The sequence below is a fragment of the Podarcis erhardii genome, assembly GCF_964252035.2.
Source record: "Podarcis erhardii genome assembly, chromosome: 10".
NCBI classification, from domain to species: domain Eukaryota; kingdom Metazoa; phylum Chordata; class Lepidosauria; order Squamata; family Lacertidae; genus Podarcis; species Podarcis erhardii.
Genome location: NC_138500.1, coordinates 70,583,982 through 70,604,467, shown reverse-complemented (window position 1 = coordinate 70,604,467; position 20,486 = coordinate 70,583,982). Strand labels below are relative to the sequence as shown.

The window sequence follows — 20,486 nt, the reverse complement described above, 5'->3', positions numbered from 1 at the left end:
CACTTCAATTGAGAAGTGATGCCAGAATGTTCAATACCCTTAAATGTGTCTCAGAAAATAACTAATTTACTTACTTAATTTATTTATTTTGACAAAGTGGACGGTCCACCTACCTACCTACCTACCTACCTACCTACCTACCTACCTATCTGTATCTTCCATTGAAAAATATTGTTGAGGACTATAAGTAGTAACATTTAAAAATTATTGAATTGAAATAAATACAATAAAAACCTGTACCCATCCAACCAATGAAATCTTTTCTCCTATCCTTTCCTATATAGTTTTGCAGTTTCATACTACGTAATGGAAATTTGGACTGATCCTGGTCTTGTGGTGAGTGAGTCAAGATTTGTCTTAGTCAGTGACTAGGACTAGTTCCAGAAACAGAGATCTGAATGGAGTCAATACTGAAAAATGACCTTCTTAAGGTTGCAATCCATTTACAGTAGAATATTATATATTATATACAACATAATCATCTTGCATACCCTATGCTGAGCAGTGGAAGGGGCTTTTAAAGGGTTAAGGATAACTAATCCATGTGAACAAGCTTGAATACATACACTACAAAGTCCAGTCTCCCATTATTCCACCTACATTTATAAGTGAAACTAAATTACAATAAACTTTTCACCCTGAATGGCAATTTTCAGGTCCATCTTGAATTGATGCTTTTCAAAGAAAATGTTTGACATGTCCTTACACATACAGAGTTTATGTGCATGGGCGGTTTTCTAGCTTTAATGATGTTCCCTTGGCAGAGAATGCATTTACAGGATAGCTCATAATGGCTATGGATGACTCATTCTAGCCTATCAAATCCGTTACTCATCTCTTAAGGACTCCCTAATGACACAGAGGCACAACTGATAATAAATGTCCACAGTGAGCCCTTTATTGTTTATCTTGTCAATGATCTGAAGATAATGGGTCATTGATTCCTGTCCTAGAAGTCCTTTACTGTCTTAGAATGGTGTTTCCAGAAGTCACTGCGGTACACCAAGGAGAGAGAGAGATCACGAAGCAAGCCTCATAAACATCAATGAAGTCAGAAGAGACCAACCACAAGCTGTAACATCCCAAACCCAATGAGGAACATGAAAGAATGTTTGCTTGCTTGTCAAGTCCTAGTGTTTGTTTTTCTCTTTCATATCTAAGACGAGCGCTCTATGTTCTAAGTTTTGGGACTGGTGTTACATTTTGGCATTTCCTCATTTATTTATTTTTAATGACAGTGACAAAAATGATGCCTTTAAAATAAATTAATGGTATTTTTGATCTTGTATTAAAGTTGCCCCTGTGAGCTTCTGCTGAGGCAAAAACGTTTAGCTGTTGTTTCATACTGTTTAAATTGTTCAGTATTCCTGGGAGTTTTATGATCGGCTAATTGTTTTACTGTTTTTGATATGCTGTGAACTGCCTAGAACAGAGCATCTCAAACTTTCCACCTCCAAGACCCACTTGAGACAGCTGAAGGTTACTGAGGGCACAGGAAGAGCCAGCCACTAAAAGGTGGCAGATGCTTATAAAGAATGTAAGTGAGTACTCTAGTTAAAAACAAAAACACAAACCACTCCTCAAGATCTGATATCAGAGAACCTGAGGGATCATAGAACTGTATAGTTGGAAGGGACCACGAGGGTTATCTAGTCCAAAACCCTGCAATGCAGGATTTTTTAGTCCAACATGGGGCTCAAACCTACATTCCTGAGATTAAGGACTCAGTGCAATACACAAATGTGACACTAGATGGCAGCAGCAAGCTATGGCAAATTCAATATATTTTCAAAACTTTTTTTTTTTTTAAAAAAGCATTTTCGCAGTGTTTTTTGTATGTGTGTAGATTCCACCTAAGAGTCTCATGTTCTACCAACTGAGGGAGGAGTTTTGAGAATCCTTATGAAAATGATCAGGTAGTTTTGGGTAATAAAATAAGTTGCACAGTTAGGTAGCAATCCTGTACACAAATGCCTGGTATTAAGTCCCATTAAACTCAATGGGGCTTACTTCTCTGTACATTAGGGTGTCCATAAACCCTACTTTACAAAGGACAGTGCTCTGTTTGAAAGAGTCCTTTATTTGAAGGGCAGTCAGATCCAAGTCCTGCGTAAAGATAAAAACCGGAGAGCAAGTGGAAAGGAGATCTAAGAGGGAGGAGCAGGGACCTTGTAGCTGCCCATCAAGAGCAGCGACATTGGTCCACCTGGTCAAAGGCTTTCCCGCTATGCATTGTATTTCCATTTAAATTTGTGTCATTATTTCTAAATTTGTGTCATTATTTCTGAATTTGCATTTATACTTCTATATGAGCACATGCAAATGTTATGCAAATGTGTGCCTTCTTTCGTCCCCTTTTTTGGTGAGGTCTTTCCTCTTTTGGTGATGAGCAAGCATCCACCCTACTGTATATGTCTAGGAGTGAATTGCTGGATTCTTATAGGTGAAAAGAACATTTTGAAAAACACAGCAAGGTTTAAGCCCCACTCCTTGAAATAACAATAAAAATATTCCTTCTCCTTCAAAATCTGCCTCCTCTTTACATTTTGAAAGCTACACTTTACCTCCAGGTGACAGCAGCATACGAGGATTACTGTATTTAGCACAGCAATTAACAATTTTAAAACTGCTTGGCCATATTAATTAAGAAACTAAAAATGAAAGGGTGAATGTCAGCTGCATTCTCAGTGATAACAATTGGTTGCTTGGGCAATTACCACTTGGCAACTTCATAGAACAAGACTGTGTGGCAATATGAGTTTTGTTACAGTGCTCAATCTGCCATTTACTAATGTTTAAAACTATGTTATGCTTTGCACTGTAATCATGTCCCCCTGTGCCCCCTGTCCTTTCGCTTCCTCACTTCTTTTCATATCAAATCAACTCTGTGTCAGATTTAAGCTTTCATTATATATCTATAGCTACGAAGTCTTAAAGGAAATTACCCTAATTTTGAAATACAACAAATAGCGTTCCTTTCAGGTAAACCACAAAGTATGTTTTCTTATACTGGATTTAACATAATATAATGCTGGTACTTTTCAACTATTAGGAGAGACTAAGGACCCAGGGCTGATGAAATTATATTTGCTACCTTCAGAGTTACTGTTAATTACATTTACCCAATTATCCTGCAACTCAGCCATTAGGTGTTGATTTGTTTATGAAGGCAGCAACTGGCAGCTGTTTGTATCTCATTAAGCCTGTTCTTATGTAAATGCCTTCCATAAAAGTGAAATTAATTTTCATCAGTGTTAGAAACGTATAATTCATGTACAATACAGTCCAAAGAGCAGGTGCATCCAGCCGATATTTCCAACACAAGTAACCCGTGCCTCATATTTTCCATCCCAGCAGATCCTGAGTTACACGAGGAGCCTCTAAAACCTTGTGTGTTCAGATGCGCTACATTTACAGGTGCATATGTTGCTGAAAAAACAACAGGGCGTTCAAGACAGCTTATGGCAAGGGAAGTCATTGCCTGCTTAAATTACTTTGATTTGTGGTTGAGAAAGAGGAAGCATCCAGACCTCTAGGAAAGCACACACATGATTTGAACATCGGATCTCCTTGACCCTGCAAGATCTTTCATTCAAATAAATACAGGATCCAGACCCTCCAAGTGTCCCTACCGTATTTTTCCCTCTAAAACACACAGATTTTTTCCCCTAAAAAGGAAGGGGAAATGTCTGTGCGTGTTATAGAGCGAATGTGTGGTCCCTGGAGCCGAAAAATCAGGCAAAAATCAAATCGCGCTTCACGGAGAAGGGAAACCTGAAAAGAGGAAGCGGCTGCTTTCCTGCATTCTGCCTCAGGGTCTTACTGCCCACCCTCCTCTGTTTCGTTGCTGTGTTTGCTCAAACGGAACAAAGAGCAGGCAAATCCCCTCCCCTCCAGGCAAGCAGAGGGGAATTCCTCTCTGTGCTCAGGTGCTGCTGGGGGAGAGGGAGAGAGAAGGGGGAAGGGAGAGAGAGAGGGGGGGGAGGGAGAGAGAGGGGGGGAGGGAGAGAGAGAGGGGGGGGAGGGAGAGAGGGAGGGAGAGAGAGAGAGAGAGAGAGAGAGAGAGAGAGAGAGATATGGCTGGCTTGGGTGTGGGGAAACTTTTGCCTTTCTTTCCTCCCTCCCGTTAAATCCCTCTCCTGCATTCTTAGCCAGCTGCTTCTCTGCACACCCCTCTCATGTCCCTTCTTTGTTTTTCCTTCGCTCCCCACTTAAAATGTGGTTACAAAGGATAGATCCACATGGATCCTCAGGATCTTTGCATTGGGTCACCCCAAATTCACCATCAGATCATATAGCATGTCCATGGCTACAGCCTGCCCCCCCAAAATCACGCACCCACTGTTGCCTGGGGCTGCAATGGTGCAAAAACGTGGTTAAAAAGCATGGATCCACATGGATCCTCAGGATCTTTGCATTGGGTCACCCCAAATTCACCATCAGATCACATAGCATGTCCATGGCTACAGCCTGCACCCAAAAAATCACGCACCCACTGTTGCCTGGGGCTGCAATGGTGCAAAAACGTGGTTACAAAGCATGGATCCACAGGGATTCTCAGGATCTTTGCATTGGGTCACCCCAAATTCACCATCAGATCACATAGCATGTCCATGGCTACAGCCTGCACCAAAAAAAATCACGCACCCACTGTTGCCTGGGGCTGCAATGGTGCAAAAACATGGTTACAAAGCATGGATCCACAGGAATTCTCAGGATTTTTGAATTGGGTCACCCCAAATTCACCATCAGATCACATCTGTGGCCACAGCATGAAGCCCAAAAATGATACATCCACTGTTTCATTCAGAATGTTTTTTCCCTTGTTTTCCTCCTCTAAAAACGATGTTCGTGTTATTGTCAGGTGCGTGTTATAGAGCGAAAAATACGGTATTTTCCAGGGACAGTCCTGGATTTACAGAAGCTGTCCCAGTTTCTGATTTGATCCTGGAATGTCCAACATTTCCCTATTTTCATTGAAGAAATGTGGATATGGAGTTATCTACAGTGGTGCCTGGCAAGACGAAATTAATTCGTTCCGCGAGTTTTTTCGTCTTGCGAACCACGGACTTTGGAAAAGCTTCAAAAATCACCAAAGTCTTCAAAAACCTCAAAAAAGGCTACCACACCGCGTGCTATGAGTTGCTCCTTGAAGTGAATGCACGGTTTTAAGAAAAAGGAAACAAACTTGCAAGACGTTTTCATCTTGCGAAGCAAGCCCATAGGGAAATCCGTCTTGTGAAGCAACTCAAAAAACGAAAAACTCTTTCGTTTTGTGAGTTTTTCATCTTTCGAGGCATTCGTCTTGCGAGGTACCACTGTAACCCTCCAGCCATTTGAAAGCAGCCCTGTATAGGGAAGTTTTCATATATGTTGGAAACCACCCAGAGGGGCTACGCCAGGGCAACCCAGTCAGATGGGCAGGGTATAAATAGTAAAAAAAATATTCATAATATTATTATGGAATAGAACGTCCCTATTTTCATTGGAGAAATGTTGGAGGGTGTGTAGGAGGTCCCTGGTTCATTTGTTTAGTTCTCCCAACAGTGAAAAGAACGTAGAAGAAATATGGGACTACTGCATGAATTAAATGTCCACTCCCAGTCTCTCTCTGGCGAAAACGGTGAAATTAAATCAGACCCTGAGAGGTTTCAGACCAGTTGTTTATTTCCTAAAAATACATGATCATTTTTAATAACGGGTACACATTATAATATAATGTCATCACTTGGAAAGAAAAAATAATTGATGAGGTAAGTAACAGAAAAGAGGTACATCTGAGTCATTTGTTATACAGAGAAATGGCCAAATGCAGGGAAATGAAATTAAGTTATCGATCTTGGCCTGATTTCCAATTGCTGTGAGGCACTGGGTTTGAAGATAACCAAAGAGTAATGCTAATTTATTCATTTCCTTCTCAATAGAAGGAAGCCATAAAGGGTTTATAATACTGAAACCTATCTAGTTTTTTTAAAAAAATGTCAGAGTTATTGTGATTACAAGACCAAAGAAAAAGTAGAGGGATCTTCTGATTGTTTGTTTTGGAAATGAATAAATGGAATGGCTATAAGATATTTATAGAAACTGGTGATTAATAAATGTATTTGCATTGCTTTGGTCATGGAAATTGCTAATAAAAACCTTATAATTGTTACTAATTCAGAGCATAATAGGGGGAAAGCTAAACTTTACTGGCTCCCTTTGATTTCAATAATAGAGCCCAGTGTGTGCTTAAATATTTCCACCTGATACCAAGAAGATTTTGTAGTGCTTACATCCAAATGAATTGTTTTTTCAAGGAATCACATTGCTAGAAATGAAAAGTATGATGCTTATCCTGAAATGACATTTGGGCCTATGCAGCATTAATTTCCTATCCCCCCTCTCATCAATTCATTGTAACTGGGTTACAATATAATAATAATAATAATCTGGCTGGGTTTCCTCAGCCACTCTGGGCGGCTTTCAACAGAACATTAAAAACTTCCCTAAACAGGGCTGCTTTCAGATGTCTTCTAAAAGTCGGATAGTTGTTTATTTCTTTGATATCTGACAGGAGGGTGTTCCACAGAGCAGGCGCCACCACCAAGAAGGCCCTCTGCCTGGTTCCCTGTAACCTCACTTCTTGCAGTGAGGGAACTGGATCTCAGTGTCCGGGCTGAATGATGGGGGTGGAGATGCTCCTTCAGGTATACTGGGCTGAGGCCATTTAAAATATCACATGATTATCAATAAACCAAAACCCATGCAATCATTAAAACCATTTAAAACAATAATTAGCAGCAATTATTAATGGATATCAACATTTCAACACAACTGTTTCATGCTTCTAAATTCCCTGAGCAATAGGAAGTTGCAGAGATCTTACTCCGTTTGTCAATTTATTTTATTTTATTTTTTTTAAAAAATCTGACCACTCCCACCAGCCCTCTACTGTGATTTTGTGATGCCAAAAGCCTATTGTGACTCCCTACCTAAGACATCCAAAAAGTGCCCTTTAAAAACCCATGAATTGGTCTCACCAGCTAGAAGATTTTGGCCAAACTCATGCTGACACGCCTAAAAAAAAGTTAGTTGCCCTTGTCTTGCAGGATCAAGGTGGGTGTTTCTGATGAGAGCGTATTGTAGACTTATGTCTTTTGTAATAAACAACTTATTTGAAAAACATTAAATAAATATAAATTAAAAAAAAGGAAGCTTCCAATAGCAGAACAGCATGACTGATATAACTCTATAAATGTAATTGGGCCTCAAGGTAATTTGGAGAACCCTCGTATTTGCATGAAAGACAGCAGGATATGTTCATTAGGAAAAGCAGATATTACCATGTTTTCTGAGGTAAAAGTACTGTGATTCTCCTCCACTTCGTATATTCACTGGAATGGTAGATGCTTGCTGGTGTAAACTCCTGGCAGCTAGGCATACTTGGAAGACATTCCTTAAGGCAGAAAGGGGCGGAGGACAGGACACACAAGAATATCAGGATTAACGTGAAGACATTAAAATTAACTTTTTTAAAAAAAAGGTGTGAAGGTTATTTAACCAATAACATTCCTGGCAGAATCCGAGACCAGGGAGAAGAGTCGGTGGAGGAAGATTGGAAGAAATTTAAAGACTATCTGCAGAAACATTGTAAAATTAATGAATGTTAGAAGGATGTTGGAATGAAGTTATGTGGTTTTAGCAGAAATGTTATAAAGGTTTAGAAAAAAACAGACTGTTAATTGGTGAAAGGAGGGAAAGTAAAGTTATATTAATATTAAGATAAGTTACAGGACAAAATTGGGAAAAGATGGAAAGGATTTGCTGAAATAGCTAACCGAACTAGAATACAAAAAAGGGAGGTGTGAGGAGGTCAAGGAAACAAGCAAATGAAAGATAAGTTATGGGAAGATTTGCTGGGGTTTTTTTTTAATTGTTTGTATTTTTCTGTTTTTCCTTTTTTTCATTTCTTTTTTCTTTTACTTATTGTGAAGTGCTGTCTTGCTTTTGTTTAATATGGTTTTTTACTTTTGTCTTTTGTAACCCTTAAAACCTTAATAAATATTATTATTTTTTAAAAAATTAACCAATAACATTCACTACAAGGGAGGGGAACATCAGACTTCCCTCTTTGGTCCTTGGGATGCTACAGAGGCCACACGCCATCCTCAGACACATCTTTTCCCCTCAGGGCTCCCCCCTCATGGGCCTTGCTTCCCTTTCTGCTTTTGCTTGGCTGAATTGTCTGCATGAATTTTAATAATGATTTATTCCTTGGCTTGACGAAGGCTTGGGAGAAGTTTGAGAGTGTCTAAAAGCTAGCCTCGTTTTGCCTCTGAGCCCAGCTACTGCTAGTTTGTGCCCCCTGGAAAGTTACCCTGAAGTGAATGCATTCCTCAGGCTGAAATGGGTTCCCAATCCTGCGCAACAATATTTCTGTCATGAATAAAATACCTCATAAGGCATCAAAACAGTATCCTTTCAATCACGGATGGACTATTGCTAGATTCTCTGGGGCCATTCTATACCTCAGACATTGCTTCTGGGGTCAGCCCTCCCACAGATGGAGCTATAATAAAGTTGGAATTATCCAGTACTGGCAGAATAAAGTTGCTTTGAGGGCTGGATTCTTTCCATGTTTCATTGGAAGAATACCTGAGCTTCCCCAGAGGCGGTTTTAGGGTAGCAAGACTGGTTTGGCCATGCTGGGCACTGCACTGCAGGGGGTGGTACAACAAAACTGTAAAATGGATCACAAGAGACTGGAGGAGGGGGGGCCACCAAATGTTAGTGTCACACAGGGCACCACTGAAATTTGAGAGCCCAAAGTCCACCATTGGCATCCTGCAGATGGTGCACAAAATCTAGAAAAACTAAGGCGAATGTAAATCAATAGAACTCAGGGTTTTGACTGAGTGCTTGTCCCACAGATGCTTGTGGGGTGTAAATGTGCCTATTTTTCTCTAGATCACAGCCCATGAGTTATGTTTTCCTACAGGAAAACTTATTAGGTAATTTTATAATCTGGAAAGGACAAACTGATTAGTTAAGCAGGGGTCAGCAAACTTTTTCAGCAGGGGGCTGGTCCACAGTCCCTCAGACCTTGTGGGGGGCCGAACTATATTTTTTGGGGAAAAAATATGAACAAATTCCTATGCCCCACAAATAACCCAGAGATGCATTTTAAATAAAAGGACACATTCTACTCATGGAAAAAGATGCTGATTCCCGGACCGTCTGTGGGCCAGACTGAGAAGGCGATTGGGCCGGATCCGGCCCCTGGGCCTTAGTTTGCCTACCCATGGTTTAAGCTATTGTTTAATAGCCAGCCAAGATAATAAATCTGGTCTGTTTCAATTAACCACAATTTAACCTAACAAAGACTTGTCTTTTGGCGCACAACAATAAATTGTTAGTGCTAAACCAGTAGCATGTGCTTCCAGTCTCTTCCTTATCTCCAATCCAGAGGGAGAGGAGAAGACAGAATGTGTGAACTCAACATATCAGCAGGCTTGATCACATAATGCTCAATGGGGGGTTAGCTTTATGTCCACACTGTTGCAATGAACCCAAGCAAACTTCAGGCTTGTGCATTCACCTCTCCCCTCCAATGAGGTGTCAGGAAGAGAGATTTCACTAGCATTTGTTTTCTGTTTCCCTTCAATTTGGCTTGTTGTGTCATCTGGACCAGTGACAATAGTTTATAAAGCAAACTCTAGTCAGTACAACAAGCCAGGTTCAGGAACCACTGTTTGCAGTTGGGCTGTTCTGAAATTAAGCAGAGTTTCTACAAGCCAGACAGTGCAACAAGTCCAAGACCCACGCACACAACTTGCACACATAGTAGTAAACCATGTTTTAGTGTTAAGTGTGAACTGGGCTGCCTTCCTTGATCGGACGTACCTCTTGAACCAGATGCCAAGTAAGACCATGGTTAGTAGAGTATTCCAGCTTCACTTGGTTGTCCATGTGAGGCCTGTACGGCTGCCCACAGCCCATTACCAAGTTGAACTGCAGCATATAGGACGCTCCAATTTGCATAGACTGTGTTTCCACGTAGCGCATGCTAGAAGCTAGCTTAGAGTCTCCTGTAAAACTGGAAGAAATAAGGATTTGCTTTAAAAAATAGTTGAGAAGCAGCAGCTATATATGACCATGACACTTTTAGTTTAGTTATACCTGTTGTTATTTTTTCTCACAGCATGAAGGTGCATGCTGTGGGCAAGAGGAAGTGAAGACCTGTGGTTCAGAAAATTACAAAAAGCAATGAATATTATAGGTCAAGAAAATAATTAGCTGGATTCTGTATGCTGTTGGGTCACTAAGAACGCAGACAGGGAAGAATGCCACACACTAGGAAATCAAGTGGCAGAAAAAATGTCTTTGATTTTGAAAGGCTCTCTGCTGTTTATTATTAAGTAGAAACTGGGACCACAATAGTGTTAAGAAGCAGTTTTACTGAAATAAGTGCTGGATCATTTTTGGTATAAAATCTGTGGTGCCTTTCAGTGAATGAATCATGCTGAATTAGACCATGTCTATTCAGAAGGACGTCCCATTAAATTCAATGGGGCTTTCTTCCAGTTACCATTGCGATGACTGCAATCTCAAGACTCATCTATACAGCTGCAAATAAAACGTTTTGTGTTGTAAAGTGCATTATATAAATGTGACACTAGATGGCAATGGTAAGCTATGGCAAATTCAATATATTCTTCAAAACTTTTTTTTTTTTAAAAAAACACCTTTTCGCAACATTTTTTATATGTGTCTAGATTCCACCTCAGTTAAGTAGAGTTTCCTATCAGCTCTTGAAGTCCCCTTCTCTCAGGGTTCTCCCATTTTTGGTACTGGCTTCCACTTTTTCTTCTTACAATTTTCTTCTGGTTATAGTCTGCCTCTTGCTCACTCAGCAGCAATGCCCTTAAGTTTCAAACTGCTTGTCCCCTGAGTTTCAGGCTCTGAGACTCAGGAGTCCTGGCAACCACAGGTTCACTTTAAAATAGTGTGGGACCTTTTTTTCAGGGGCGTAGCCAGTGTAAATATTCTGTTCTTCTAAGAGAACAGTAGCAGCACTGGGATTAGCACTAAAGGGACCTTGATGCCTAAAATTTAACTCAGCATGTACCTTTGAGCTTTAGTAGGTTAGGTTGAAAAATCAACATTTTAAAAGGAAATATTAAATTGGTTGGGCATTGTTATGCCCCAGAAGCTTAAGAATTCATGCTCTGAACAGCCAGAGTTTGCCCACTTCCTTACATATGCTTTGCTGGTTGACAGCTGCCATTTTGGGGCAGAAACCATGGAAAGAGGGAGGGGGGAAAGAGATTGGACAAATAAGAGAGCAGGAGAGATTGGACAAATCCGTTTTCCCTTTGTCTCTCTTTCACTGGTCGGTTGCAGCCATTTTAGGAAGAAACCATTGTGGGTGGAGGGAGAGTCACAGATTAGAAATGTTCCCATAGGAAATTCGGGGAATCGTCAGCTTGTTATACGCATGCTACCCTAACAAATGAATTCCTGGGGCCTGCATGTACTGCTTGTCTCGTAATAAAATAAATAAAAATCACTCGGGACAGACACACACACACAATTTAATAACGTAAGGCTAAATAAGAATCACATGAGACAAACAACAATGAACTTAAAGCAAACACCTTTAGGGAAGGGGCTTCCCCCCACTGATTCTGATAAGAACAAGCAAACAACACAACACTCTGAAGCAAGCAACAAGAAGATTAAATCAGAAGGATAATGAAAATACTACACATTTTTAAATGAAAGGATGGGAAACAGGACTGCATTGGACTTAAACAACGGAAAGTCTCTCTCCAACTGCTGCACCATAACTCTTTAAATAATGCTTCTGCTCCTCAGAAAACAGAAAAACTGCAAGATGCACATGAGATCAGAGCTATTTACTTGCTTCAACATCATTCCCCCAAAGCACTGGGACTGGAGAACCCTGATAAAATGATTCCCACTGATTGTAAGCAAGACCTGTCCGTCACAATGGAGCTGCCCGTTCTCCTCTCCTACCTTGGTGTTTTCCTTATATGGTAAGCCAAGTTACATTAGTAAGACACCTGTCTGCAGCATTGTCTGAATTGCTGAGCTGCCACAAAGTGCTTTGGGGGGCCCTGCTTTGATTCAGGGTGCCTCATACAGATCCTGCTTCACCTCTGAGAAGCTGAAGACCCTCCAAAGCTCCCTTGATTGGCTCAAGATTTGGGATTTGTCTGGATCTTCTACGTGGCTAAAATATATCAGGCTGAATAATAAACTGGATTTCTCTGTGTTGGTCAATCCACTATACATTCTTGCCTTCTTTTATGTTCATTGCACTGGATATGTATCCGGGGTGGGTGAGTAGAATAACTTTGATGCCTTCTAAGTGCTGGGAATCTCTCCCCCCGCCCCCTCAACTCCTAAATACCAAGAAAGCACAATCTCTTTGTCTCATAGGCCATTGTTAAAGGATCAAAAAAAGATCAAAGAAGGTATGTTATGCAGGGACCATACTGAGTATGATATGTGAAGAGATGCTTTTTTAAAAAAAACAACAGTACCTTTTCATAGTTTCGTTTTATGCCTACAGATTGCCGGTAGCCATAACTCAGTAGCATTAAAAACACTGACTCTATTCCCCTCTCTCATTTCTTCCTTCTGTAATTCTCCAGTGTACCTGCCTACTGCTGATTTTTACTGCTGGATTCCCGACCCCTTCTTCCTTTGTGTGAAAAAACATATGCTTGGAATCAATTTGAGCACTGTCAGAAGGTAGCCAAATATATTGGCTGCATCATAAAAGAAGAGTGATCAAATGCTCTCCAGAAACAAGGAACCAAGAGGATGTTTGTTATAAACATTCTTCTGGGAAATGAATTCTACTCGTACATTTAATTAAATGATGTGCACACTCAGAAATAGTCAACTTCTGTGGGTATTCCCAAAGTAATCAGTCCACCTGCAAGCACTGTAGACTAATTGGCACATATGGGGATAATAGCATACGTAAATGTACAGGGACTTTCGCAACCACTGCACTTTTGAATCCATGACTTTCAATAACAATGGAAACCCCTGTGAATACAGATAAATTGTTGTTGGACAAATCGAGCATGTTAACATAAGAGATTGCAGATTCCCACAGTCAACCTTGTCGTTTTGCCTCAGAAGATAGCAAAGTTTTTATAACAGGGAGGTGGTTTTTTTGGTCATGTCTGATTCACTTGCCTTAACCTCTAAGGACCTCAATACAGTTTCATATATGGAATATATGAAGTTTCATATATGGAATTTCACACAAGTAATGGTACCAGCATCCATGGAGCTCAGTACATCGTCCAGAAACACTGGATGGGAGTGTGAAAATGCTTTTCTGTATTTAGCAGATTAGCCGTTAATGCAAGGGGGAAATCTGAATTAGGATACCATTGTGAACCATTAGTAGTAGCCATGGTTACTACCACCTAGCTCTTTTTAGGAAAAGCTGAGCCACCGTCACGTAGATCACTGCAGCTATTGGATGTACTGATACACAAATCTGATTTTTTCGGAGATTCATTCATTCATTCATTCATTCTTTCATTCATTGCTATTGTAATATATTTATACAAATCTCTATGCAAATGCTCACAGAACTTTAAGATTAACAAGTGCCTCCCCACTTAAGCAAATTGGAAATAATTCCAGCGTGACTTGGTACAAACCTAGGTTATTACTTCATATGCCTACAGTAACAGGAAAAAACACAGACCTTATCCACTGTGTATAGTTAAACCACTCTAGCTTTCAAAGGTGATCTGGGCTGTTCATATTATTATTATTATTATTATTATTATTACCACCACCAAATATTGGTCTGAATGTTAATGGATAATTAATGGAACAAGTTACTTTATAGTTTGAGCTAATTTCCCTCCATTAAGCTGCAGTAAAGGAGAGGAAATACTTCAGTGGGAAAATGTATAAAAGCTTTTATAGATGCCAGAGCTTAAATCTTGAAGCAGAAATAGATTCTGCTTTACAAATTCCTGTCGACAGAAGGAAACCCACCATATAATTATAAGCATTCCCCCCCCCTTGAAATTGTGCTTTAAGATGACATGGTGTAAAATGATTTATAGCATATTGACTACAGTTCTTCTAATGAAAAAGCAATTGTCAGAGTTCTCCCAGGAGAACACTCTTCATGCCATAGCAATCCATGCTCATGGAAAGTCATGAGTTAGAAAATGAGAAGCAAATGGACTCACAGCTGGGAGAAGCCAACAATAATTAATTTAACTACCAGCCATTTGCACAGACCTGATATAAGTAAAAAATTTCCCTTGAGACATGCAAGGTCAGGGAAGGGAATAGTTCACATCTCACATAGCACCCAAAGAATATTTATACAGCCCAATAATTTAAGTGCGCACAATGCTTTTCTGTCCAATTCAGCAATAATCAACCAATAATCAACCAAGAAGAGAAGGCTGCAGAGTAATTAGCACTGTAGTTTCTTGTTTGGACTTACAGGGGGAGCGGGGGGAAACCAAAAGAAGAAAAGAAGAAAAAACAAGAAAAGAACTTTTACCTTGCCACCTAATAAAAAAAGCCCATCAAAAAAAATCCCCACATATGCTGTGCCAATCTAAGGAGACCAGAGGGAAAGCAATGGCATTAAAGGCCTTTCATGCCAACTCTTTGATGAAAATGATGCAAACAGTTTGAGCATGGCCATGTTGTTTCATTTTAATGAGCAGTGAGTACTTCCATTGTCCTTATTAAAGTGGTTAATGCAGTTTCAACAGCCTCATTATCACTGCCAAAGCACATTTTACGTTGTTCTCACAGCCAAGTCAACTCCTTTTAGTTTGAGAGGTGATCAGAAAGTCAAATCAGACTGTTCAAAATCTACTTGTTAATAAAAATCCTGGCGTGTTAGTCCTGGGTGCCCTTGGGCCAACAGTTCTATTATTTACTGTTTTCTCATAATCACAATGATTCCAGTTTCTCAAAGCAAATTATTCATTACATAGCAAATCCATAGCAGGGGAAAAATCTTGATTAGAGATGGATGAACGTTTACTGGGTGGTTTGATGAAAGCAGAAAAATAAAGTTCTTGTAATCAGGCTTGGAGCCTTCATGTTTGAATCAGGATACCTTTCAACTTTATTTGAACAGATGCTGACAATTAATGAAAAATAACTTTTCACCATACCAGTCCTAATGCATTAGTAATACTAGTACATAAAGTTTATGCTAATGCAATATTCATATGCAAGTGCATTATGAAATAAAACCTTCAAAGGCAATTGAAACATAGCTTAATAAAACTGATTCTTTCCATTGGTGCATTATACTGCTTTGGTTCATAATAATATCTTAAGTGCTGGATCCACGGTTAGTCTTGATCAGGGGTCGGCAAGTTTTACCTCATCTGGGCCAGTTCACTCCCGCGTAGATCACTTGGTGGGCCGGATTGCGTCTGCACAGACGCGATTTCCAATGCCATGGAAGTGAGTCCGCGCTATGCCGGTTTAGTGAAGCACGCGAGGACTCACCGAGTGGGCGGCTTGGTTCAGGGGCTGCTCCTGGGCCGTTTAAACGACCCCTGTGGGCCGCTTGTGGCCCATGGACCACAGGTTGCCAACCCTTGGTCTTGATGTAAGTGGTCATGCCTAACTTTAAACTCCACTGATTTCAGTGTGTCTACTTTAGGCATGAGAAACCCATCTGGGTCTAACCCTACATTCCAGTGTGAAAGAACCTATATACCGGAATCTATATAGCACACACATATTTCCTCCCCAGAAGTACTATTCATTGGGTCTTACTCACACAAGCATAGTCTCATACATGGAAATATCCATTCAGAAGTAACTTTTTTATTTATTTACTAAGTTTTAAAGAAACCCTCCCATACAAAGCAGCTTTCAACTTTGTAATCTCTCACTTTCGCTTTACGGAAGTAACAGTGTCCTCACTACAGATCGCCCTTTATTCAATAGATTCACTCTTGTCATAAAATTCACAAGAAATGCATGTGATGAGAATGTTCATAAGTGGAAAAAATGAATAAGGGTTAAAGGTACTTTGCATAGAAAATCAAACAACATTTCTTTGTGTGCCTCCTCCAGCAGAGATCCAGAGGGTGGCAACACAAGAACGGACCTTTTTCGCAGGAGCTACCCATTTGTGGGATGCTTTCCACAGGGAGGCTTGCCTAGAGCCTTCATCTTTAGGTTCCAGGCAAAAACATTTCTCTTTGACCAGGCCTATGTCTTTTGAAAGGTGTTTGTGGGAAGGGGGTCTTTGTTTTTGTTCTTACTCTTATTGTGTAATTGGTGTTCCCATCTTGTATTTTTATATTTGGAACTGCCCTGTAATCTTTGGATGAAGGGCAGAATAAAACTAAAAATAAATAAAAACCCCTAATATGCATTCTGCATATTGTTGTCACAATCCATCTTTACAATGTACAGTAATGCACTGGAAAGCATTACGGATGTGGTTTGATAACTGATCTGCCACTGCGATACTCCAATATGTAGTGTGGCATGGAACTGTAGGGTGTCATACAATTGCAGTGTAGGGAATTGCTGGTGCTGCAACGGCAACTCACAGCAGAGTAGTATTAAAAAAACCACTAATGTGAAATACAGAACTAAGAGCAGAAGTAGAGCTATGGCAAAACAAGAGACAATTCCCTGAACACCATTCTGTAGGTGAATTGGGGCACCAAGAAGCCTGCTATACTGGCAAAATATGACCTATCTGATATGCAGTAACAGGATTTTGTAACGAGAAAGCAGCTGGCAAGTAGATATTACATATCCCACACTATGGGGATGTTGGCAAAAACACTAGGGGAAAACATTCACGGGAGTAGGTTTATGAGTTTTCCATACAGAGACCATTTTATATCTGAAAACTGCTGGGAACCTATCCAGCCACAGTGAAAACCTTTCAAAACCCCATTGGATTCAATGGGGGTAGAGAGATAAATAGGAGTTTAACTGTCCCATTACATTGCTAGACCTTAGAAGTGCTTAGATTTGGCTAGATCATATATCCCTTGAATAGAATTGTTGCGAGATAGGTCCTGCTAAATACAAAAGATTAAGTAGCTACACAGAAAACTCTTTATCAATTGTGTTTTAAGTGTGTCCTCTAATCACGTTATGTCCCATCTCCCTGCCTTAATTTGCATAAATTAATTAATGTAACTGAAGGAAATCAGAGCAGCTAATTATTCTTTAATTTACATCAGTGATCAGTTCAGGATAAACTTCCAACATGTTGCAGGCAAAGAAACCATGTGAGCACAGGCTCACCATCAAGCATAAATCACATTGCATTGCAGTGTAAAATTTACCCCTCATTACATATAGGTCAACGAACACATTGTTGTTCATGTTATGTGCCCAGGGGAAAATTCTAATGAACAACAAGTAAGAAGAGAGTCATCTGCAGAAATCAATTAGACCTTTTCTACACTCATTAGGATACTTAGAAACATGCTCTATTATCCTTTTTACTTAAAGATTTATATCCATATCCTAAAAGCAGGTTTTTACATGATACTAAGTTCTGCTGAGTTTACTGGGGCTTCTACTCAAGCAAGTAATATAAGAATGAAATTTCACACCAAAAACCCGAAATACTCACCAAAGTGTCCAGTCATGGCCGCAGTATGGTTGAACATTTCCCAAGTAAAATCCAAGAGACTGGGTAACTTCCACCAAGTTAGTGAAGTCTAGGCTAATACTGTTGAAAAGTACAGAAGTCATGATGATTTCATCAATCGCCCACACGTCCTCGCCTTGAGAAGAATGATATGGCTGCCACCATCGGAACTGAATGCCAAACTGCCTTGCATCTTCTGGTAGCTCCACTGAAATTATTCTTTAAAAAACAAACAAAATGAACTTATTGAAACTGCCATGGTAGAGAAACCTCTTAAATGGTTCTACAAAGCCAATGCCTTTGCATGAGGCCCCTTCATATTTTTCTTCCAATCCCTCCTAAAAACAAACCTCCGTTGACTGCCGTTCTGTTGTCTATTCCTGCTCTGATCCTTTTCCCCTATTGTAACCCAAGTCTAAATATGTATAGCTGCTTTTGCTCATGTTTTATCACTTGCTACCCCATGTGTCTCCCTCCCTCCTTTCCCCACTATTAAAATTCAGATTGCAAGTTCCTTTTGGCAGGGGCCCTTTCCCCTAATTAATTCTGTGAAATTCAGTGTACATTGACTGCCCTGCATGCATGTATTTTTTAAAAACCCAATGCACGGTTGCTATTACTGAGGTTAGTAATATTATACAAGACTACTAAACCAAATGTCATTATGGTAAGGACAAAGCAAACCTTGGTGGAAAGATTACAATTCCAAGCTAAATAAATTAGAAATAAGCAGAGTTAGAGGAGAACGGAGTGAAAAATACAAGTGATAAAATGTGAATGGCAGAAAGCAGAATTATGTACTAGCTTAAAGCAAATGGAAAAGAATTAGAGTCTTCTCTTGTAGTGTATCACCAGCAAAAGGTAGCTGGCACACATTCAAGAGGTCTCTGGAGATCAATAAATTATGATAGTAAGTAAGATATAGCCAGTAGGTGGGCTGCACTGAATTCTTCAGGAGAACATATTTATGGTGCAGTATATAATTTTATATTAGCTGTCTGAATTTCAACAGGCACAACTAGCACTTTGGGTGTCTAAATCATCCCAGTTATCCATACGGTGGATGTACAATAGCTCCAGGAATATATTTGTTGGAAAAGACTGTCAAAACATATTTAAACAAAACTTGTTTCGATGATCAAATGTGCATGATGGGGGAGTTTCTTACAGCGCAAGGTTTCCCTGAGCTACATTATACTTACAGTACTTTTCCAGGCAACCATTTCGAAACTTTGGAAAAGGCCTACACAAAAATTACCAATGTTTCCACAGGAGAAAAATGCAACTTCACTTTTTTTTCTATAGCAGTTTAACATGTTAAAAGCTCTTCATATGCATAGATAATTCCCAATAATCGTTACAGCTCTTTTAAGGTAAGTCAAAATGACAGTTGTTATTATCACCATACAGCAGACCAAGTATAAGCAACTCTTGCCATCTCTAAAAAAGATTGCTAGCTACAGTCAGGGCCCTACTAGACATTACATAACATTTCCCATGAGTTTTAAAAACCAAAAGCAGGCTTGGCAAGATGGCAATCTGAGCAAAGGAAGATCATGTGAAGAGAGTCTGCTCTATTTTCACCCCTCATATATTGTCACTTCAAAATGACCCACAAGCCACTTTCTCATCCATGGGGAAGGAGAAGACATGAGGTCTCCCCCCAGCAGGTGGGAAAGTAGCCTAGAGGATGAATATATATATATATATTTACAAATATCATGACAGGGGAAAGGATTAATCAGCCCCTTGCCCCTTCTTGCTCTTCTTCTGTTAATGACTGCTTCCCAAGCTAATTTCCCACTCAAATAAATGCTTTTTGGGAAAAGACATGGAACTCTAGGTCATGTCTCTGTAGAGGAAAAAAACCAAACCCTTTATGCTAGAATCATTCCAAAAGTTGAATTAAAAACCTTTTGTCAGCTTTACTGCCCCCAGTGTCTTTGGCTACAGCATGTAGCACATGCTATATTCCTCCATTAAACAATTTATTTCTCCCTTTGTTTTCATCATAGCACTGACATAACTGCAGACCCAACTGCAGTATTTCTGGAGGAACAATCCCTAGAAAATACTCATTTCTCCAAAACATAAAAATGAACTCCCATCAGAGGATGAGATTGTGTGCAGTTTTGTACTGCCCATGCATTTCTTTTGCCAGCCAGTCCCATGAGCCTACCACTGTCTTCAAGGCCACTTGATTTCTCGTGACAGCTGTGACAACAAAACCTGTACTTGACAAACTGTGAAGAAAATTAAGAATAATATCAAATTTCCAGGAGCAATTACAGTACACAGCTACAGGGAGCATACATTAATTGCCATGGCAATGACATCTTTGTGAATGTTCCATAAATCAATAACAGCAGATGCCCACATGCAACACGCAAGGTGAGATGTGTGGCAGGACAGCATAAGGAGCATTTGTCTCCATCAATGTACAATTAAATACTGGCAAAAAATGCTTTCAGTATATTTCTACTGAGTCTCTCTGTGTGTTTTCTTATTTTTTTTTCCTTCAAAGAAAACCTGTAAGTAAGTTGGCATAAGTGACTGGCGTTGGGGAATGAATTCATACATTTAGCATCGTGCTCCTTCTTTCCCCTTTGTATGGGCCTTATAATTACCTGAGGTATGTGCTGTTATGTTGCTCTTTGATTCTTCACATATATGCAAAACCTCTTTGCATCTTCACTCATGGCAAATAACAGCACTTTCAGAAAGTGCTTGCTAAGCTGTCTTTGTGAATCTTAATATATGCACTCAAAGTATCTTGTGATATCACATTTATTCTTGCAGACAGAATGTGCTAACTGATTCCCTAATA

General features: G+C 39.8%; 1 protein-coding gene across 3 annotated transcripts in view; it reads right to left on the bottom strand.

Annotated features, from left to right (window-relative positions):
- Positions 1–20,486, bottom strand: part of RELN (reelin) — a 308,114-nt gene that overhangs the window by 101,391 nt on the left and 186,237 nt on the right. For all 3 annotated transcript variants that reach the window (XM_081879038.1, XM_081879039.1, XM_081879040.1), the window contains 3 exons: positions 17,642–17,878; positions 9,886–10,078; positions 7,326–7,438 (listed from right to left, as the gene is read on the bottom strand). In XM_081879038.1, coding sequence (XP_081735164.1) covers positions 7,326–7,438; positions 9,886–10,078; positions 17,642–17,878 — 543 coding nt within the window. The remainder of the gene's footprint in view (positions 1–7,325; positions 7,439–9,885; positions 10,079–17,641; positions 17,879–20,486) is intronic.